This window comes from Pangasianodon hypophthalmus, chromosome 9 (genome assembly GCF_027358585.1).
Source record: "Pangasianodon hypophthalmus isolate fPanHyp1 chromosome 9, fPanHyp1.pri, whole genome shotgun sequence".
Taxonomy (NCBI): Eukaryota; Metazoa; Chordata; class Actinopteri; order Siluriformes; family Pangasiidae; genus Pangasianodon; species Pangasianodon hypophthalmus.
In genome coordinates, this window is record NC_069718.1 from 3,738,960 (window position 1) to 3,756,382 (window position 17,423).

Here is a 17,423-nt window from a genome sequence, read left to right on the forward strand (position 1 = left end):
AATGGAAGAGTCTAGGAGCAACAACAGCTCAGCCACGAAGCAGTAGAACCCGCAAGCCCAGAGAGTGGGACCATTGAGTGCTGAAGCGCCTAATGTATAAAAATCATGTATCCCTCGTTGCATCACTCACTACAGAATTTCAAACTGCCTCTGGAAGCAACACCAGCACAAGAGCTGTGTGTCTGGAGCTTCATGAAATGCGCATCATGGCCGAACAGCTGCACACAAGCATAAGATCACTATGTGCAATGCCACGCATGGGCTGGAGTAGTGTAAATCACCAACACTGGACTCTAGAGCAGTGGAAATGTTCTCTGGAGTGATGAATCACGCTTCACTATCTGTTAGTCTGATGGGTGAATCTGTTTTTTTTTTTTTCGGATGGCAGGAGAAATCTAGCTACCTGAACACAGAGTGCCAAGAGTAAAGTGGGGTGGAGGAGGGATAATGATCTGGGGCTGTTTTTCAGGGTTTGGTCCGCTTAGTTCCAGTGAAGGGTAATGTTAATGTTAATGTTAATGCTACAGCATACACAGACATTTTACACAATTGTTAAAGTGTGTATTAAAAAAAGCAAATATATAAATTCAGGATATAAATGTATGAATTTATCCCTAATGAGCAAGCCAGAGGTGATGTTGGTGAGGAAAAACTCCCTGAGATAATATGAAGAAGAAACCTTTAGAAGAACCCGACTCAAAAGGGAACCCATCCTCATCTGGGTGACACTGGATAGTGCGATTATAAATAAATCCCTTCTATAACTGTGTACTACATGGTCAAATAGTGCAATTGTGCAACCAGTAAATTCATCACAGTTTTAAATTGAAGTCTATTTTCTTGAAGTTATCAACTGTTCACTGATGGAGACTTGAGTGCAAAACCGTTCATGGTAAATTGCAGTCCTAAGCCATCTTCATGGTTTTTAAGAGTTACCATCCTCAGTAATCTCAAGTATCTTCAGGCTGTCCGTGTGGGTCATCCTCAGCAGCAGTGAGTGATGAAAACTCCAACCAGAAGTAGGGCATCAGGGTGGATCAGGCAGGTCCGGAGAGCAGAAGGTGGCAGGATCACTGGTATCAAGATCACATGTCACAGTTCTTATACAGAATTAGCTGATAAAGCCAGAAGCTTCCTCCAACTAACTAGCTCATTTTTTAAAAATGAAATTTAATTTATACTGAGCAAGAACCATGCTACAGAAGTAATGACCCGTGGCTAATTTTTAGCATTTTGCCCAATGTGTTATTCAAGTGTTTGAAAACCAGGTTATGGCACTAAATCACACAGGCTTTGGCTGATTATGATTAATGATGATTAGAGTTCTATATCCTGAAAGACTCAGCATGTTACGCAGGTACTCTGCTTGTAACAGCAGCTAGAATTGGTGCACCGTGTCTCCAGTGTGCTGAGTGGCTGATGTTAGCATTTGCTCACTCGGCCATTCAGCCATGCAAGTTACAGCACTAGAAATAAGTGAAATTCAGCAAATACTGATTTATGAGGATGGTTAAGAGCCTCCGCTGCCCTGTTGTTTATTTATAACAAGTTCAGAGATTCTTCAGCTGAAAACTATTAGCGTCATATAGCTACATAGTTATCTAACATTATATAGAAAGCAACATGCCTGTTGAATTGATATCAACTTTATGCAAATTAGATTGGATTTGTCACTTTACTGCATCATAACAATTGGACCAATCATATGGCATACATGGCACAGCACTTTTCATTCACTCTCACAGTGGGGGGGCGCATTAAAAAAAAAAAAAAAAAAGTTTCTTGTCCTTTCATACACAACCGCTCATTAAATGTGTATAGAGACATTACAAATGTGGCGAAGCAGTCTAACCAGTGATTGGCTCTAGTGATTGGCTAAAACTAATCACACCAGATTATGGTGTAACAGGCTAACCAGAAATACAAATTTAGTAAGACAATTGCACCAACTACACCAAACTCTACCTAACAGGGAACAATCATTACACTATCTAAAGGGACACAGATTTGTAGCTCCAGGGTAGGAAACAGAAGAATGTATGCAGAGGTATGAAACTTTAACAATGTAAAAAAAAAAAAATAAAAAATAAAAAATAAAAAAAAAAATAAAAAAAAAAAAAAAAAAAATAAAAAATAAAAACAATTATTCAGTTAATTAAAATAACCAAGACACGAAATCACGCACAATAATACCATTAAAATAGAGGGGACTATCCCCCAAATATCATGGTCCCACATTCACAATTATAGAACACACAGACCACACAAGACAAGGGGTCAAAGTCAACCCAGGGCAGATAAACCAACTTCAACCTCCTTGATTTTATATAAGAATCTGTATCTCAACCAAAACACAGTTCACTCACACAGCACACCAGTGAAATCATGCACAACCACACAGCACGCCGTGACGGAAACACCACCACCATACAGGAAGGACAGCCTGAGGCCTGCTCTGGGGGCTCGACTCCTAAAACACACAGGACAAAAAGAGAAAAAATATATCATACACCAAAAATACAAACCAACAATATTCAAAAACACAAGAAAATCAATAAAGCATTGGTTAACCCCACAAAAAAAAGAAGAAACCCATACACAATTAATTTCAATAAAAGTAGCAAACCAGCCAGGTGACCCGACTTTCACAGAAACCCTCACTTATAGGACTCAATTACAATATTAGAAGACGGGTTTACAAGCCTAGACATAGGGTCACAGAAAATCATCAGAAAGAAAGAATCAAAGTCTACCAAATCCACGTGAAATGACGCAGGGCAATGTCACACACGCGGCACAACACAACCCACATCGGACAGAAAGCCACACGAGGTAGTGCAGTTCGCATCGCACCGGAAGCAAACAGAGCAAAACAGCACGCAGCAACACAATGCGGAGCAAAACAGCAGCACCACTGGATACTGCCCTGCAATCCCGATTAATTATCTGGAAGACCAATCTTCAAATATGGGCAACTCTACCTGAAAGAAGAGAAAAACATTTTACAGTGCACTACATTAACATTAGATGACCCATTCACCTACCGTCACTTTGCCGCTATGGTTGGAATTCTGCAAAACAGAAACTGTTGACTTAGAAAGAAATGCAAATCAAGAGCATAAACTATTCCAGTTAGCATTAACCAAGACTGATGGTATTCCTAGTTTGTGACCTAGCGAGCCAGTATCAGAATGTATTTTTGATAGACTTCAAAGCACTAAGTCGCTCTGGATAAGGGCGTCTGCCAAATGCCACAAATGTAAATGTAAATGCAAGTGCAAGTAGCCAAGCAGGACATACCGTCAATGCAGTGGGAGCTATGACTGGAAATGGGCGGTCCCCAAGCTATGGCGCACACCGGGCAGCACCCCATGCCCCAAGATATATACACTCACCAATCACGCAGTGAGTAAACCACACCCTGCTTATTACAACCCTACCGGAAACAGCTACTATGTGCCATTTTAGTCTTAAAATATAAACCAACTGCATGACTCACCAAAACAAAGAAACATAAAGCTTGGGGGAAAAAATAGCAAAGATCACTGATGTCTGGAGAGTGTTTGTAGTTAGTAAAATTTTTGCTGCTAATAGCTAATACAGATACACCTGACATGTAATGTACATCAGACAACTGCTTTTTCACACATTTTCACTTTATTAAAATATTACACTTCAGTTTAAGTAAATTTTAAAGACAAATAAATCATATCCTGTAGTAAATTGTGTGCTTAGGCTAGATTTTGGCCATGGCTATTTCTCATCAGAGCTGGACAGACAGTACAGACAGTACACACCCAACCATAGCACTTACTCTGCGCCCACAAGAGACAAACAACAAGCATCACTAGTGACTTGTCGCTCGCTAGTGTGAACGTAGGGTTATACAGATTGCGTTTACAAACCTGTTCATGAGCAACATCGCTAATTCCATGTCCAGCTTCATCAGTAATAAAAATACCCCATCTTGAAACAAAACTGCCAGTGTTTATCCTCCTGCTGTTATTGCATTTCATGCCTTTTTTTTGATGATCAAATCATGTTGGCTGTACAAAAACAATCTGTGTCAAACTGTGTTAATGCAACTCAATTTGTTCATGTGGAAATTCAGTGAACTTTTTTCTTTGAGTGGTAAAAGCATAAACAGTATGAAAATTAAAAATAACTACTGCTTTTTCCAGGGCAAAATTTATTCAGAGCTGGGCTCCACTGAAGCCCCAGTGATACAGCGACACCACTGGTCATATGCATACTCTGTGTGATTGTACAATAAGTGCAAATCACAAGCAGAATTCCTACAAGGGTTACGAATATGCTGGCTGTTTTTTTGGTATTATATGTACAATAATACCAAAAAACAGACCTTGTTGCTACAGTATAAACTGTTCATTTGGAATCTGCAGATTATAACCGTCCCAGTTACTTTGCACTGGTCGAGCTACCAGAAATAAAACGGGGGGAAATCACCTTCTTTGCAAATACCAGAATTGATCTGATGTGAAAGAGTTCTACCAACAAATAAATTCATACGCAAAAAAAAAATGGTGTTTCTTTCAGCATGTTTTTAAACATTTTTCACATTTTGTCAGACACAAACCCCAGACATTGCAAGTCATTTACAAATATATACATACATACAACTCAACAAGTTTGCCAGGAGCATAAATACGTGTGTGTGTGAGAGGAATTGAAATGGCCAGAACAGTCCACTGCAGGTTGAGATCATAAACAGTTCATAAAATAAAGGAAACCAGTCCTATCTGTAGATGAGCAGAGTTATGAAGGCTGATGATGATGTCCTAAACTTGGATGTCTGGTCGGCATGGAGGTTTCACTCCAAATACACCAAAGGAGTTGCTTCAGCAATATAGTAAGGCAATTGTCCATAAACACAAAGAGGTAGCCACAGTACTTGATCAAGAGGTTTGAGGTTTGAGCTGGAAACATAAAGGTTTCTCAAACAGGATTAGGATGTAGGGCACAGGCAACCATGAGGCAGCTTCAAACAGAACCTAGCACTTACTCTACTACTTCCTGTTTTTATTTAATACAGGGTGATCTACATGTGTCCCCCTAGTGGCTAGTATGAACATAACATGAGCATGAACATAACTGTGACAGACGGTGAATGTTACATATCCGTCCCCTCATTTGAGTACTTTTTCTACAGTGCCAAAATAAGGTTTTAAATTCTGTACATGAAAAGAATCTACATGTTCAGGCTGATCAATGAAAGATACAGAGTAATTAACAGGACCAAGACACTTAACCACTTTGGCAGGACGTTTCCATTTGGCTGCAAGTTTAGCCATAAAACCTTCATCAGCACGTGACAGAGGATGCATACGAACCCACACCAAATCTCCAACTTGGAAGTGAATTTGTCGTCTTCGTAAGTTGTAATATTAGCGTTGTTTGCTCTGGGCTCGCTCAACATTCCTTTGCACAGTTTGGAATAGCTCTTTTGACTTTTACAGGATAGGGTAGGCTGGGCTATCTGGGTCAGATGGCTTTGGGATGGCTCTTTCCAGAGGACCCTTCAATTTACGACCAAGCGTGACTTCAGTTGGGGTAAATCCAGTACTCACTTGCCATGCTGTGTTGATAGCAAACCTGAACTCTGCTAACCACTTGTCCCAATGGTGATGATGGTCTTGCACGTAGGAGGCGATCATTGTCTTGAGCGTTCGATTATTTCGTTCAGTTAGGTTGGTTTGGGGGTGGCCAGTAGTGGCAATTTTTTGGATGACATTCCACTGCTTGCAGACTAGAGTGATGAGCTGAGAAGTGAATTGTGTTCCTCGGTCAGATACCAGGTACATGGGAGTCCCCCATCTTGTGAAAATTTCTTCAACCAGGATGTGTGCAATTTGTGGAGCTTTGGCAAACCCATTTTGAGATGTTCGTTCTGTTTCTGACTTTTAGGGAATGGTCCCATGAGGTCAATCCCCAGCATATGCCCAGGTTCCACTATCGGTGTCAACTGCATATAGCCAGCTAACTTCGCAACGGTTGGTTTGTACTTCTGACATACCTGGCATTCCTTGCAATGCTTCCATACATCAGAACATATCGTTGGCCAATAGCATATGTCCACCAGCCTCAACAATGTCTTGATCCTGCCGAGATGTCCACTTAATGGGTTGTCGTGAGCATATTTCAAAAAGTCAGCTCTCAGAGAGGTTGGAATGACAAGTTGAAGTTTTGCTCCTTCCTGTCCTCGAGGTATGCTTCTGAAGAGAAAACCATTCTTCATAACATAGTGGATACGATTGGGATTGGGAATAGCGGTTGAGTGAACTTCAGCAATGAGTCCTTGGATTTCTGCATCTTCTTGTTGGGCTTTGGCGATGTCTGACCATTCTATCGGAAAGGTTGCAAAGGCAGTTGAAGAATCCTTTGGTTTTAGAAGAGTGAATATGTGGAGTGATGAAGATTCAGGGAAAATACAGGATAGTGTGTCTGGAACAATATTACATTGTCCTTTTCTGTACTTGACAGTGAATTCAAACTCTTGGAGACGGATACCCCAGCGTATCAATTGCGATGAGGGTTTCGGATGGTTGAAGACCCAGGTAAGAGCGGCATGATAGGTGATCACTTCAAATGGTCGTCCCTCCAGGTAAGGTCTCCATTTTTCTATTGCCCATACCACAGCACAGCATTTCTTTTCCGAAACAGAGTACGATTTTTCAGCTCCTTGTAAAAGACGTGAAGCATAGGCGACGACATGTTCCACTCCTTCAGTATCTTTGGTATAGGAGCTGGCCTAACCCAAGTCACTTGCGTCAGTCTGAACTTTGAAAGGTTTACTCAGGTCAGGGGCAATTAAAATTGGCACGTTGATCAACTCACTCTTAATCAACTCAAAAGAATTCTGGCATTCCTCGGTCCACATCCAAGTAGCTCCTTTCTTTTTTAGGGCATGTAGTGATGCAGCTTTCTCTGAGAATTTAGGGATAAATCTCTGGTACCATCCTGCCAAGCCTAGAAATCGTTGTACTTCTTTCAGCGACTTAGGTACAGGAAAGTTGGCAACAGAGTCAACATTGTCTTGGTCTGTCTTTATTCCCTCAGCTGAAATCATGTGTCCAAGAAACTTTAAAGACTTTTGCATCAGATTGCATTTTTGAAGGTTCAAGGTTAGACCTGCCTTGTTCAAACATTGCAACACTTCTCTCAGGTGGTTAAAGTGCTCCTTCTCAGTCTTAGAGTACACAACAATGTCATCAATGTACACAAAACAAATTTTTCCTTTCAAATCCGTTAACACCAATTCCATGAGATGTTGAAATGAGGCTGCAGAGTTTTTGAGGCCGAAAGGTAGACGAAGGAATTCATATAGCCCTGACTGTGTTACAAAAGCAGTTTTATGGATGCTTTCGGGTTCCATCTCAACTTGCCAATACCCACTCTTCAGGTCGAGGGTACTGAAGACTGCAGCACCATGCACAGACTCGAGGATATCATGTATCTGTGGCATGGGATATCCGTCCAGATACGTCTTTGGATTTATCCGACGAAGGTCGGATAATTTTCTTATCCAGCATTGTCCTGATCTCTTGGTCAGTGAAGTCTTGTTTCTCTTGAGATACACGGTAGGCTCTCTTATGGACAGGTACCTCATTTGTGGTGATGATATGATGCTTGACTACACTGGTGTGTCCAATTTCACTCATGCTGACAGTAGGCCAATCTTGGAGTAATTTATGAAGTTGTGACTGGTATATGGGGGATGTGTCAGCATTTGTGACCAGTTGATGAATAGCTTGCTGGGTTTCTGGTGATTCTTCTAGAATGGGTAAAGCAAGGAAGAGAGACAACAGTGCATTGGTAGCAGGAGGGGACAAGAATGAAAATGTTTCTTTTTGGTAGATAGAAGCGGCAGGTAAAGTATACTGAGCGTTGCAAAAATTTTACAAATTTACAAATTAATTCGAGTTGTTACCAGGAAATCCATACCTAATACAACAGATGAGATCATTATCTTTGATCTATGACAAATAAGTTTAAGTCATACTTTCTTTTTTGCAGATCACATTCACAGTGCCAAACTCCTATAGCAGGTAACACTTGACCATTTGCTTGCCTGAAAGTTTGGCCGCGACTTGAACTTAACTGTTCACTTCGTCTCAGCTGTCTCCAACATGATTCTTGTATCAGAGTTAGCAAGCTTCCTGCATCGACCATGGCTTGAAAGTATCTTCCTCTGATCAGTAGGGGCAGGGTGAGAATTTTTAAATTGGACAAACTTGATATGGGTTGTAGAATGCATGTCAATGAAGGATTTGACTTAGGATGAGGGTCTCGTTCACTTGGGGATTTCCGCTTCTGTGTGTCAGCATTGACCTGGCTCCAGTATTTCTTTGCTTCTTCAAAGTCTCTCTCGATCTGTGTGCCAATTCTCATCAACTCACTCACCTCCTTCATAGTCCCTCTCAATAGACTTGCAAGTCGGGGGTTGCAATTTTTCAAAATGGCTTGAACAATCTCTTTCTCCGTCATCTCCTTCTTCCACCTTAGACAAAGGGCTCGGTAGTGGTAAGCAAAGCGTCTGGTAAGATAGGAATTTGATGAGATCTTGCAGGTTAGGCTGGAGTAAACAATGGAGGAGAAACTGGAGTGGACATGACGGGGGCATGACTTTTAAGCTTAGCATCAATTTGTGCATCCCTCCTCTTCAGACAGTCGACCATTGACTTTCCCAAATCTTGAATGCTTAACTCAAGGCTTTTCTTAACTCTCTCACATTCTCTTTCTATTTTGTAATTCAATTTTACTTCTAGCTTGGTAATCTCAGTTTGTGAACAGCATTGATTTAACTGTTGTAGGCAAGCTTGTACATCACCTGCTAGAGTTGTGACTCGCTCAGTCAGGTCATGAACCAATTGCTCTACAGGACGGGAATCAGAAATTATGTCATCTGGAGGAGGAGGAGGAAGAGGAATGTCGAGTTAAGCATCAGAGTCGTTGTCATTATCTGAGTTGAGGTAAAGTTCACTGAAAGTGTTTATGAGATCTTTTAATGGTGGAGTAACAAAAGGTCCAGCAGTGAAATCAGTAGGGGGTTCATACTCATCCTCTGCACCACGTGATGATATCGACATTTCTACAAAACAATACACACATTAAACAGGATACAATTATTCAATAAACAGCATAGACTTTTCACACTCAATTTGCAAAAGGGCCCCATGTTGGGCGCCAATCTATAACCGTCCCAGTTACTTTGCACTGGTCGAGCTACCAGAAATAAAACGGGGGGAAATCACCTTCTTTGCAAATACCAGAATTGATCTAATGTGAAAGAGTTCTACCAACAAATAAATTCATGTGCAAACAAAAATGGTGTTTCTTTCAGCATGTTTTTAAACATTTTTCACATTTTGTCAGACACAAACCCCAGACATTGCAAGTCATTTACAAATATATACATACATACAACTCAACAAGTTTGCCAGGAGCATAAATACGTGTGTGTGTGAGAGGAATTGAAATGGCCAGAACAGTCCACTGCAGGTTGAGATCATAAACAGTTCATAAAATAAAGGAAACCAGTCCTATCTGTAGATGAGCAGAGTTATGAAGGCTGATGATGATGTCCTAAACTTGGATGTCTGGTCAGCATGAAGGTTTAACTCCAAATACACCAAAGGAGTTGCTTCAGCAATATAGTAAGGCAATTGTCCATAAACACAAAGAGGTAGCCACAGTACTTGATCAAGAGGTTTGAGGTTTGAGCTGGAAACATAAAGGTTTCTCAAACAGGATTAGGATGTAGGGCACAGGCAACCATGAGGCAGCTTCAAACAGAACCTAGCACTTACTCTACTACTTCCTGTTTTTATTTAATACAGGGTGATCTACATGTGTCCCCCTAGTGGCTAGTATGAACATAACATGAGCATGAACATAACTGTGACAGACGGTGACTGTTACATTCATTCACATTGCTGAACTTCTTTGCATGTAAACAGAGCCATTGTGTGTCAGTGTCCCACAAAGCTTTACTGTTAGCCTTGCACTATTTTTCCATCAGTCTTTTTTCCATATTAACTTTAAATACCAGTGCTAATGTCTTTTACACCTTATACCTCTCTGTTCACATGACTGTTCTGTCCCAACTGTGCTGCAAGAGTCAGCAAAAAGATTAATTTGTTGATATTAAAAAAAAAAATTCTAGTTATGTAAAGTGATAATTATTAATGTGCGAAAGAGGCTGGGTCTGTATGTGCTTTCTGAGAATTAAAATAGGACTAGTGATCAGCTGCTTACTGGACACTTTACAAAACAGGATGTAGGAGCTAGCAGCTAAACAGGAACTAAAGACACACCATAGGAACAGAGAGGTTTTGACTTAAGTAAGTCAATTTGAAAAAGCATCACCACCTTGTAGGCCACTGTAGCATCTCAGCAAGAAATGGCCAATCTCCTGGATCTTTTTACACTACTGCTGCTGTTTGGTGAGTTTATATATGCAAAATATAAGACAGGAATATATTATAAATAACATATTAGATTGAGTGGTATTCAGGACTTTACTGAAATTATTTGTCTTGTATATCTAGGGACAGTATGCCATCATATATCAGTTTTTTTTATATCAGAAAGGTATCTAAAAGCAGTTTTTAATGTCAGTGTAACAGTTTAAAACCAAATATTGTGATGTATGAGTTAACACTGAACTGAAGCAGTCGCTAAATGTGAACTCACTGATTGATGTATCTGTTCTCTTTATGTGCTGTTGTTCTTTCAGGTTCCTTCACAACGTGTCTCCTACAGATCCTTTCAACTGATCATTTATCTGTCCAGGATGGAGAGAACATCACCCTGCTCTGTAACATCACTAATTATTCTGAGATATCATGGTATCGACTGAGATCTGAGGAGGTGAAGCTGCTGATATCTGCTGAAAAAGGGAGAGTGACAAAAACCTTTGACCTCATTTATAATATGAATGAGAGTCACTTTGTTGTAACAGAAAGCAGCAGTTCAGTCAGTTTAGTGATTATTGGAGTTAGAGAGACAGATCTGGGATTTTATTACTGCGGAGGTCGAAATGACGCGAAACATATTCAGTTTGGGAAACTCATCAGACTGAACTTTACAGGTCAGTAACAATACTTTATTTAATCTAACTGATGTGGTCTTTATGTACAGTCAGGTCCGTAGTATTTGGACAATGTTGGAGTTTTTGTGATTTTGCCTTTATACTCCACCACAATGGATTTGAAATAAAACAATCAAGATGTGATCGAAGTGTAGACTTTCAGCTTTATTTTAAGAGGTTCCACAAAAATATGGCATTTACCATTTAGGAATTACAGCCATTTTCAACAAAGTACCTCCATTTTCAAGGGCTCAAAGGTATTTGGACAAAGTGACACAATTGTAAATATAACCATAATTTTAATACTTGGATGAAAATCCTTTGCAGTCAATGACTGCCTGAAGTCTGGAGCTCATGTTCTCAAAACTCAAATTCAAAGTTTCCTCCCTGGAGATGCTTTGCCAGTCCTTCACTGCAGCCACCTTCAGTTGCTGCTTGTTTGTGGGTCTTTCTGCCTTCAGTCTTGTCTTCAGTAAGTGAAAACCATGCTCTATTGGGTTGACTGACTTGGCAATTGAAGAATATTCCATTTTTTTGCCTTCAAAAAGTCTTGAGTTGTTTTCGCAGTATGTTTAGGGTCATTATCCACCTTCACTGTGAAGCGGCGTCCTATCAGTTTTGTAGCATTTGGCTGAATGTGAGCAGATTCATATGTTTGTTTAGTGTAACATCATAGAACTTAATTTTCATCATTTTCATTTTACCAATCACCTCTAACTCTAGTTTATTGTCACGTGTAGAGAAAGCCAATGTTTGTGAAAGCCAAAGTTTGGAATTACCAGGGTTTTTGCATTGATTACTCATAAGACGTGGTCTTAACTTCATCTATAGACAAACGCAATTTGACTAAACTAATAATATTCATACAGTAGTAGCTTTCAGGTGTTTATGGAGCATATGGAGTAATCATTCACAGTGTAGGCTGGAAGAAGTAAGTGAATCTTTGTGCTAATAACTGAGGAGATGAGATTGGACGTGTGGGTTGTACAGGTGCTTTACCCTTTAAATAAAGACACACAAAGTCTAACTACTGACAAATCTGTTCTTCTCAAGAACCGGTGTTTAGTGTGAACCCTGCCTCGATCCCTCAACATTCACAGGACCTTACGAGACTCATTATAGAAATGCACAAAGCTGGAAAAGGCTGAAAAGCATTTCTAAAGACCTGGGAGTTCATCAATCTGATGATAAGACTGTTTACAAATGGAGGAAATTCTGGACTGTTGCTACTCTCCCTGAGACTGGACGTCCTGCAAAGATCACACCAAGAGCACAATGAGCAATCCTGAAAGACATGGAAAAGAACCTACAGCAAAAGACCTGCAGAAAACTCTCCAATCTGCAGAAGTCTTGGTCATGTGTGTAATATCAGGAAAACACTGAACAAGAACGGTGTTAATGGAAGGACACCATGAAGGAAAAACACTGCTGTCTAAAAAAATACTGAAAAAGAAGAAAAGTTGTTTTGGAATGGTCAAGTCAGAGTCCTGACCTTAACCGAATTGAGATGCTGTGGCGTGACCTGAAAAGGACGGTTCAATCAAGACAGTCAAAAAAAAAAAAGATGAACTGAAACAGTTTATTAGCGATGAATGCCCCAAAATTCCTCCTCATCACTGTGCCAGTCTTATAAACAGCTACAGGAAACATTTGTTGAAGGTTGTTGCTGCTAAAGGAGGATCTACAAATTCAAGGGTTCACTTACTTTTTCCATGCTGCACTGTGAATGATAACTCAACATGCTCATTAAAGACCTGAAAAGTTCTCCAGTTTGTGTGTTATTAGTTTAGTCAGATTGTATTTGTCTGTAACTGTGACACAGATGAAGATCAGATCAGTGTTTATGAATAACCAATGCAAAAAGCCTGGTAACTCCAGAGGGTTCACAAACTTTTTCGTGCAACTGTACAGTGGTATAATGAACAATGATAAGGTCAGTCTGAAGATATAAACGTGCCTTAAATAGCATGTCTCACTTCCCGAAAAGTGATATTTATAAACACTCTGTTTAAACACTATGTAGTTATATTTTAAGGCAATATATAGTAATAAAATGGGTTGTCTTAAGTAGTATAATTTTTTTTCTGCAAAACACTGATTTAAAAATTATTAGCACTCGTACAATTAATACTTAATATTAATGAATTAATATTTAATGTAATGTCTAACAAGGCTGGAAACACTCATAGCACATCTGCTAAACTCCTCCATGGACATTTCAAGCTCCTTCTATTCTGTTGCATTTTGTGCGTATCTCTTAGGAAGGGCTTCTTCGATACCTCCATCTTCCCAGAAGGTTGAGGAATGGTTTTCTTGTGTCCTTTTTAATTATTTCAGACTTTTGAAACAAACTATTTGTGTGTTTTGCTATGTGTTACCAGAATTGTGCAGATTAGTGACCATGTCTCTTCTGCGTTCAGATTCCTTTGGCTTTCCCATTAGTGATTGATAACACAAGTATGACCTCATATTTATACCTCAAAGACACAGGGCATGGTTAAAGGCAAAAGTTCCTGAAAATTGAGAGCAAATTGAAAATGTGGTACAAGTGAAAAAAGAAATTGCTTTGATTTAATATAAATAATAATAATGTAAACAAATGTTTTAATAAAAAATGACTATTACTTAAAAACGAGTTACTGTTTAACTTTTTTTTTTAAACAACTGAATCATTGTGTGTAATGTTATTCTGCTTATTTTACCAAAGTTCCAATAATTTTACAGTTTGATCGACCAAGTGACCAGAATTAAGTGCAAGATAGTTGTTGTTTGCGCAAAGGCTGTAGCGTTAAGGCACATCCGTTGGAGTGCCAGGAAACAGGAGTGCTTGGTGGTTGAAACTAATAGAAGTCTTGTGAGATGAAACTGCTGAAAGAGAAAATGGATAAATGTTATATGACAGTCTGTTTTTAACCTTTACACACAGTGTCAGTGATGGCCTAATCAAATTGTTCATTTTGAATTGTACAGAAAAGGTTTTTCTCTGCACTCTACTGATATCTGTGTCACTCTGTGTTTCTGTATTTCAGAAGACCAACATTGTGAGACTGACCAACATCATGAGACTGGTAACTCGTCTGCGCCTCTAGATACCCAGCAGTCAGGATCAGAGCTCTGGATTACAGTGTGTGTGTGTCTGTGTGTCTCTGTCCTAATAAACCTCATCTGCTTCTATATGTTCTGCTGCAGGCTCAAAGGTGCAGTTATTTATCCATATCATCTATTATTGGGCATCATTTTTCAATAACCTGTAAAATAGCTATTTAAAAAATATTAGTCCTTCGAATGCCCTACCTGTTGTGTTTATATATTAAGAATTATATTTTCTCTGTTCAAAATAATCTGCTAATTTAATCTCAAACCCACAGAACTGTATGTTAGGTAAACTACATAAACTAACACTGAAATATGAACCAATAAAAATAGCCTAAAGTTTGTTATCATCTTAATGTCTTAGTTTAATTTCTTTTGTATGTATTCTATTTTTTAAATACAAATTTTCTTTTCCCTCTCAGGAAAGTCCGAATTTTCATGCAGTTGCTGCAGTAACACCACAGACGCCACTGAAAAGGTACCAGAGACATATTATGTTATTACAGTTTTATTCATTACTGTTTCCATAATATCAATATTTGTAATACTGGTAATACAATTTAGAGTAAAATGAAAGGAAATGTTAATCATATTGTCTTTAGATTTAAAGTTGCCATTACCTTTCCAAAAGATTTTAAGAAACAGAAGAAGCTATGCATCTCATTGGAAAAATAGGTTAGTGTTAAATATGTGCCTGCCATGGTCTGATGTGCAAATGTAGTCATGCTGTAGCAATTTACCAGGTTTTAAAATTTCCTTTTAAAATGCATTCAAACTATAGATTTAGCATGCTACTGTAATTGAATATTAAAGAGCTTATAATGTTATGGTGCCAAGGACAGAGTGCACATCAGCATCAGCTACACCGTACACTTGTATAGCATTAACCACATTTTAAAAATAATTGAAATAAAAAGTAAATAAATATATAACTGAATTTTAATAAATCATAAATGGCTTCACTTTTTATGCTCACTACACAGGACACACAGGACAGTTCAGGTCATGACACAGTACACACTACCTTTACAAAACAGAACCCTAAAATAAAAAATATACTCAATATACATGTATATCTGTACAACTTTGTATATTTAGGGATTCAGCTGTGTGTCGATTTTCACTTGTTGGGGTATTCCACCCACAGTTTGCATATGTATTTTTAGCTGTTATATTATTTTAAGTTTCATGGTGTAATGAGATGGCCCTTCCTCTCTATCTACAGGAAGAAAATGTGCATTATGCCAGTGTCCAACTCAAAAGTAGGTCCAGAGCAGCTGCTCAGAAAAACGCAGCATCAGATTCGGACGGTGTGACCTATGCAACAGTCGCCTCACAGCCTCGGAGACACTGACCAGCACAAGGTGTCATAAATCTGTTATTACAGCACAATTAAAACTCTGTTGTTCCCTTTGGTTCTTTTCTTAATTTGTTAAAAAATAGATTATTTAGCTGAATTCTTTAAAATGAACTGTTTTGGACTAAATATTTGGAATTAATGCATAAATATTACAAGAATCGTCTATTTATTTATTTATTTATTTATGTAAAAATAAATTTTAAAAAAATATTTCAATGTTAATGCATAGTACTCATAACGCCTATATAAGCCCAGTCTCCTTCACTGTGGGATTCTGGTGGAGATAAAACAGCAGTGAGAAACGTGCTGTAACAAAAGACATTGCAGTATAAGAGTTACTGATGGCTTTGTCTATGTTAATAACCTATGGAATACTCCAAAGTTAAATTAATAATTGATGTAATGCCCATGTTATACACTTGATATTAATGTATATGTAAAAATGCACAAATAAACTGAATTGACTTCAAATAGCACTCTCTATTCAATTCAATTCAATTCAATTTTATTTGTATAGCGCTTTTAACAATGAACATTGTCTCAAAGCAGCTTTACAGAACATAAGAAACAAAAAGCATGCAAACAGAAACAAAAACATGCAAAGTCCTAGATGTTAGACAGAATTATCCCTAGTCAGCAAGCCTGAGGCGACTGTGGCAAGGAAAAACTCCCTTAGATGATATGAAGAAGAAACCTTGAGAGGAACCAGACTCAAAAGGGAACCATCCTCATTTGGGTGACATTGAGTGTGATATGAACAATGTCCTTTCTGTATTTACGTATAGTCATGTAGAGTTTTATGTGTATATTGATTTGGAGGTTGTTGTCTTCCTCAAAGTCCACATAGGGTTGGCAGAAATCCTCACGAGGCAGAAACCAGCTGGAGCAGGTCCATCTCTGGATGCCTCAGGATCCTCATAGGGTTGGCCTCGTCTACTGGAGCTGGCACAATCTCTATGTGCCTCTGGATGGGTAGAAGAAGGGAAACAAGTAGAAAGGGATTAGCGTAGCTGCTGTTCATAATATTAGCAAGCACTAAATCATAATGTGCAATTAATCAGATGTACTGATTAGTCACTAGTCCATCATTATTGATTATAGAAATCAAGTTCAGATATATACTAGCCCAACTCTGTCAAAAAGACCTTTAATGAATGTTTATGCAAGTTGCTTATAGAAGTGTCCTCAAGGTCAGCATGAGCTGGTATGAATCTGTGATGTATTACATTTAAACTAAAAGCAATATCACTAAGAGCTACACATATACAATGAGTGTGTCAGTGATGTACTGAAACACTATTTATTACAGTAGAATGTGGTTTGGAACACGGTCTAAGTATACAACACTCTGATGTACAAAAGTGCCTTCTGTGTGTACCTCGTACGTATACTTCTGTGTGCCCTGTTTTCATATATTCAACATTCTGTATATGTTCACACAATAAATCCTCCACCTAAACCTAACAGAGCGTTAATACTAGAGTCTTAGAATAACTCAGGAAAGCATAAGACCTGCGTCTGAAAGTTCTGATATGGCTTAGTATGAACTCATACTCTGAAATATATATAAAAAAAAGAACAAAACATTTCTCTGGTACTAAGGAAGGCCATTTTAACAGCACAGCTATTTTCGTTCTGCATCTGTGGGTTGTGTTAATAACCACATGGCCTGAACAGGAAATAACACACAACTGGGCAAGAAGTGTTCTCAGAATTCTGCAAAAGACTGCCATCATGATAACTAATCATTATGTGCCTCAACTATTTTTAAAATTAAATAATTTAAATGAAATCTTTTAGATAGATCAGATTAGAATATTTTTTTCAAGCATAAGCACAGTAAATTTCTGGATATGTGGG

At 38.7% G+C, this 17,423-nt stretch overlaps 1 protein-coding gene across 1 annotated transcript; it reads left to right on the forward strand.

Moving 5' to 3' along the window:
- Positions 1-1,832: 1,832 nt before the first annotated feature.
- Positions 1,833-15,748, forward strand: LOC117598057 (uncharacterized). The gene is made up of 5 exons (XM_053236732.1): positions 1,833-1,854; positions 10,802-11,110; positions 14,140-14,307; positions 14,626-14,681; positions 15,429-15,748. Exons 1-5 carry the CDS (start codon positions 1,833-1,835, stop codon positions 15,555-15,557), a joined length of 684 nt encoding a protein of 227 aa, XP_053092707.1. The 3' UTR covers positions 15,558-15,748.
- Positions 15,749-17,423: the final 1,675 nt, after the last annotated feature.

Coding starts and splice junctions, on each gene's coding strand:
- LOC117598057 (XM_053236732.1), top strand. CDS start 1,833: ATGTGGCGAAGCAGTCTAACCA. Junction 1,855..10,801: donor GTGGCGAAGCAGTCTAACCA/GTGATTGGCTCT, acceptor CAACTGATCATT/TATCTGTCCAGGATGGAGAG. Junction 11,111..14,139: donor CATCAGACTGAACTTTACAG/GTCAGTAACAAT, acceptor TCTGTATTTCAG/AAGACCAACATTGTGAGACT.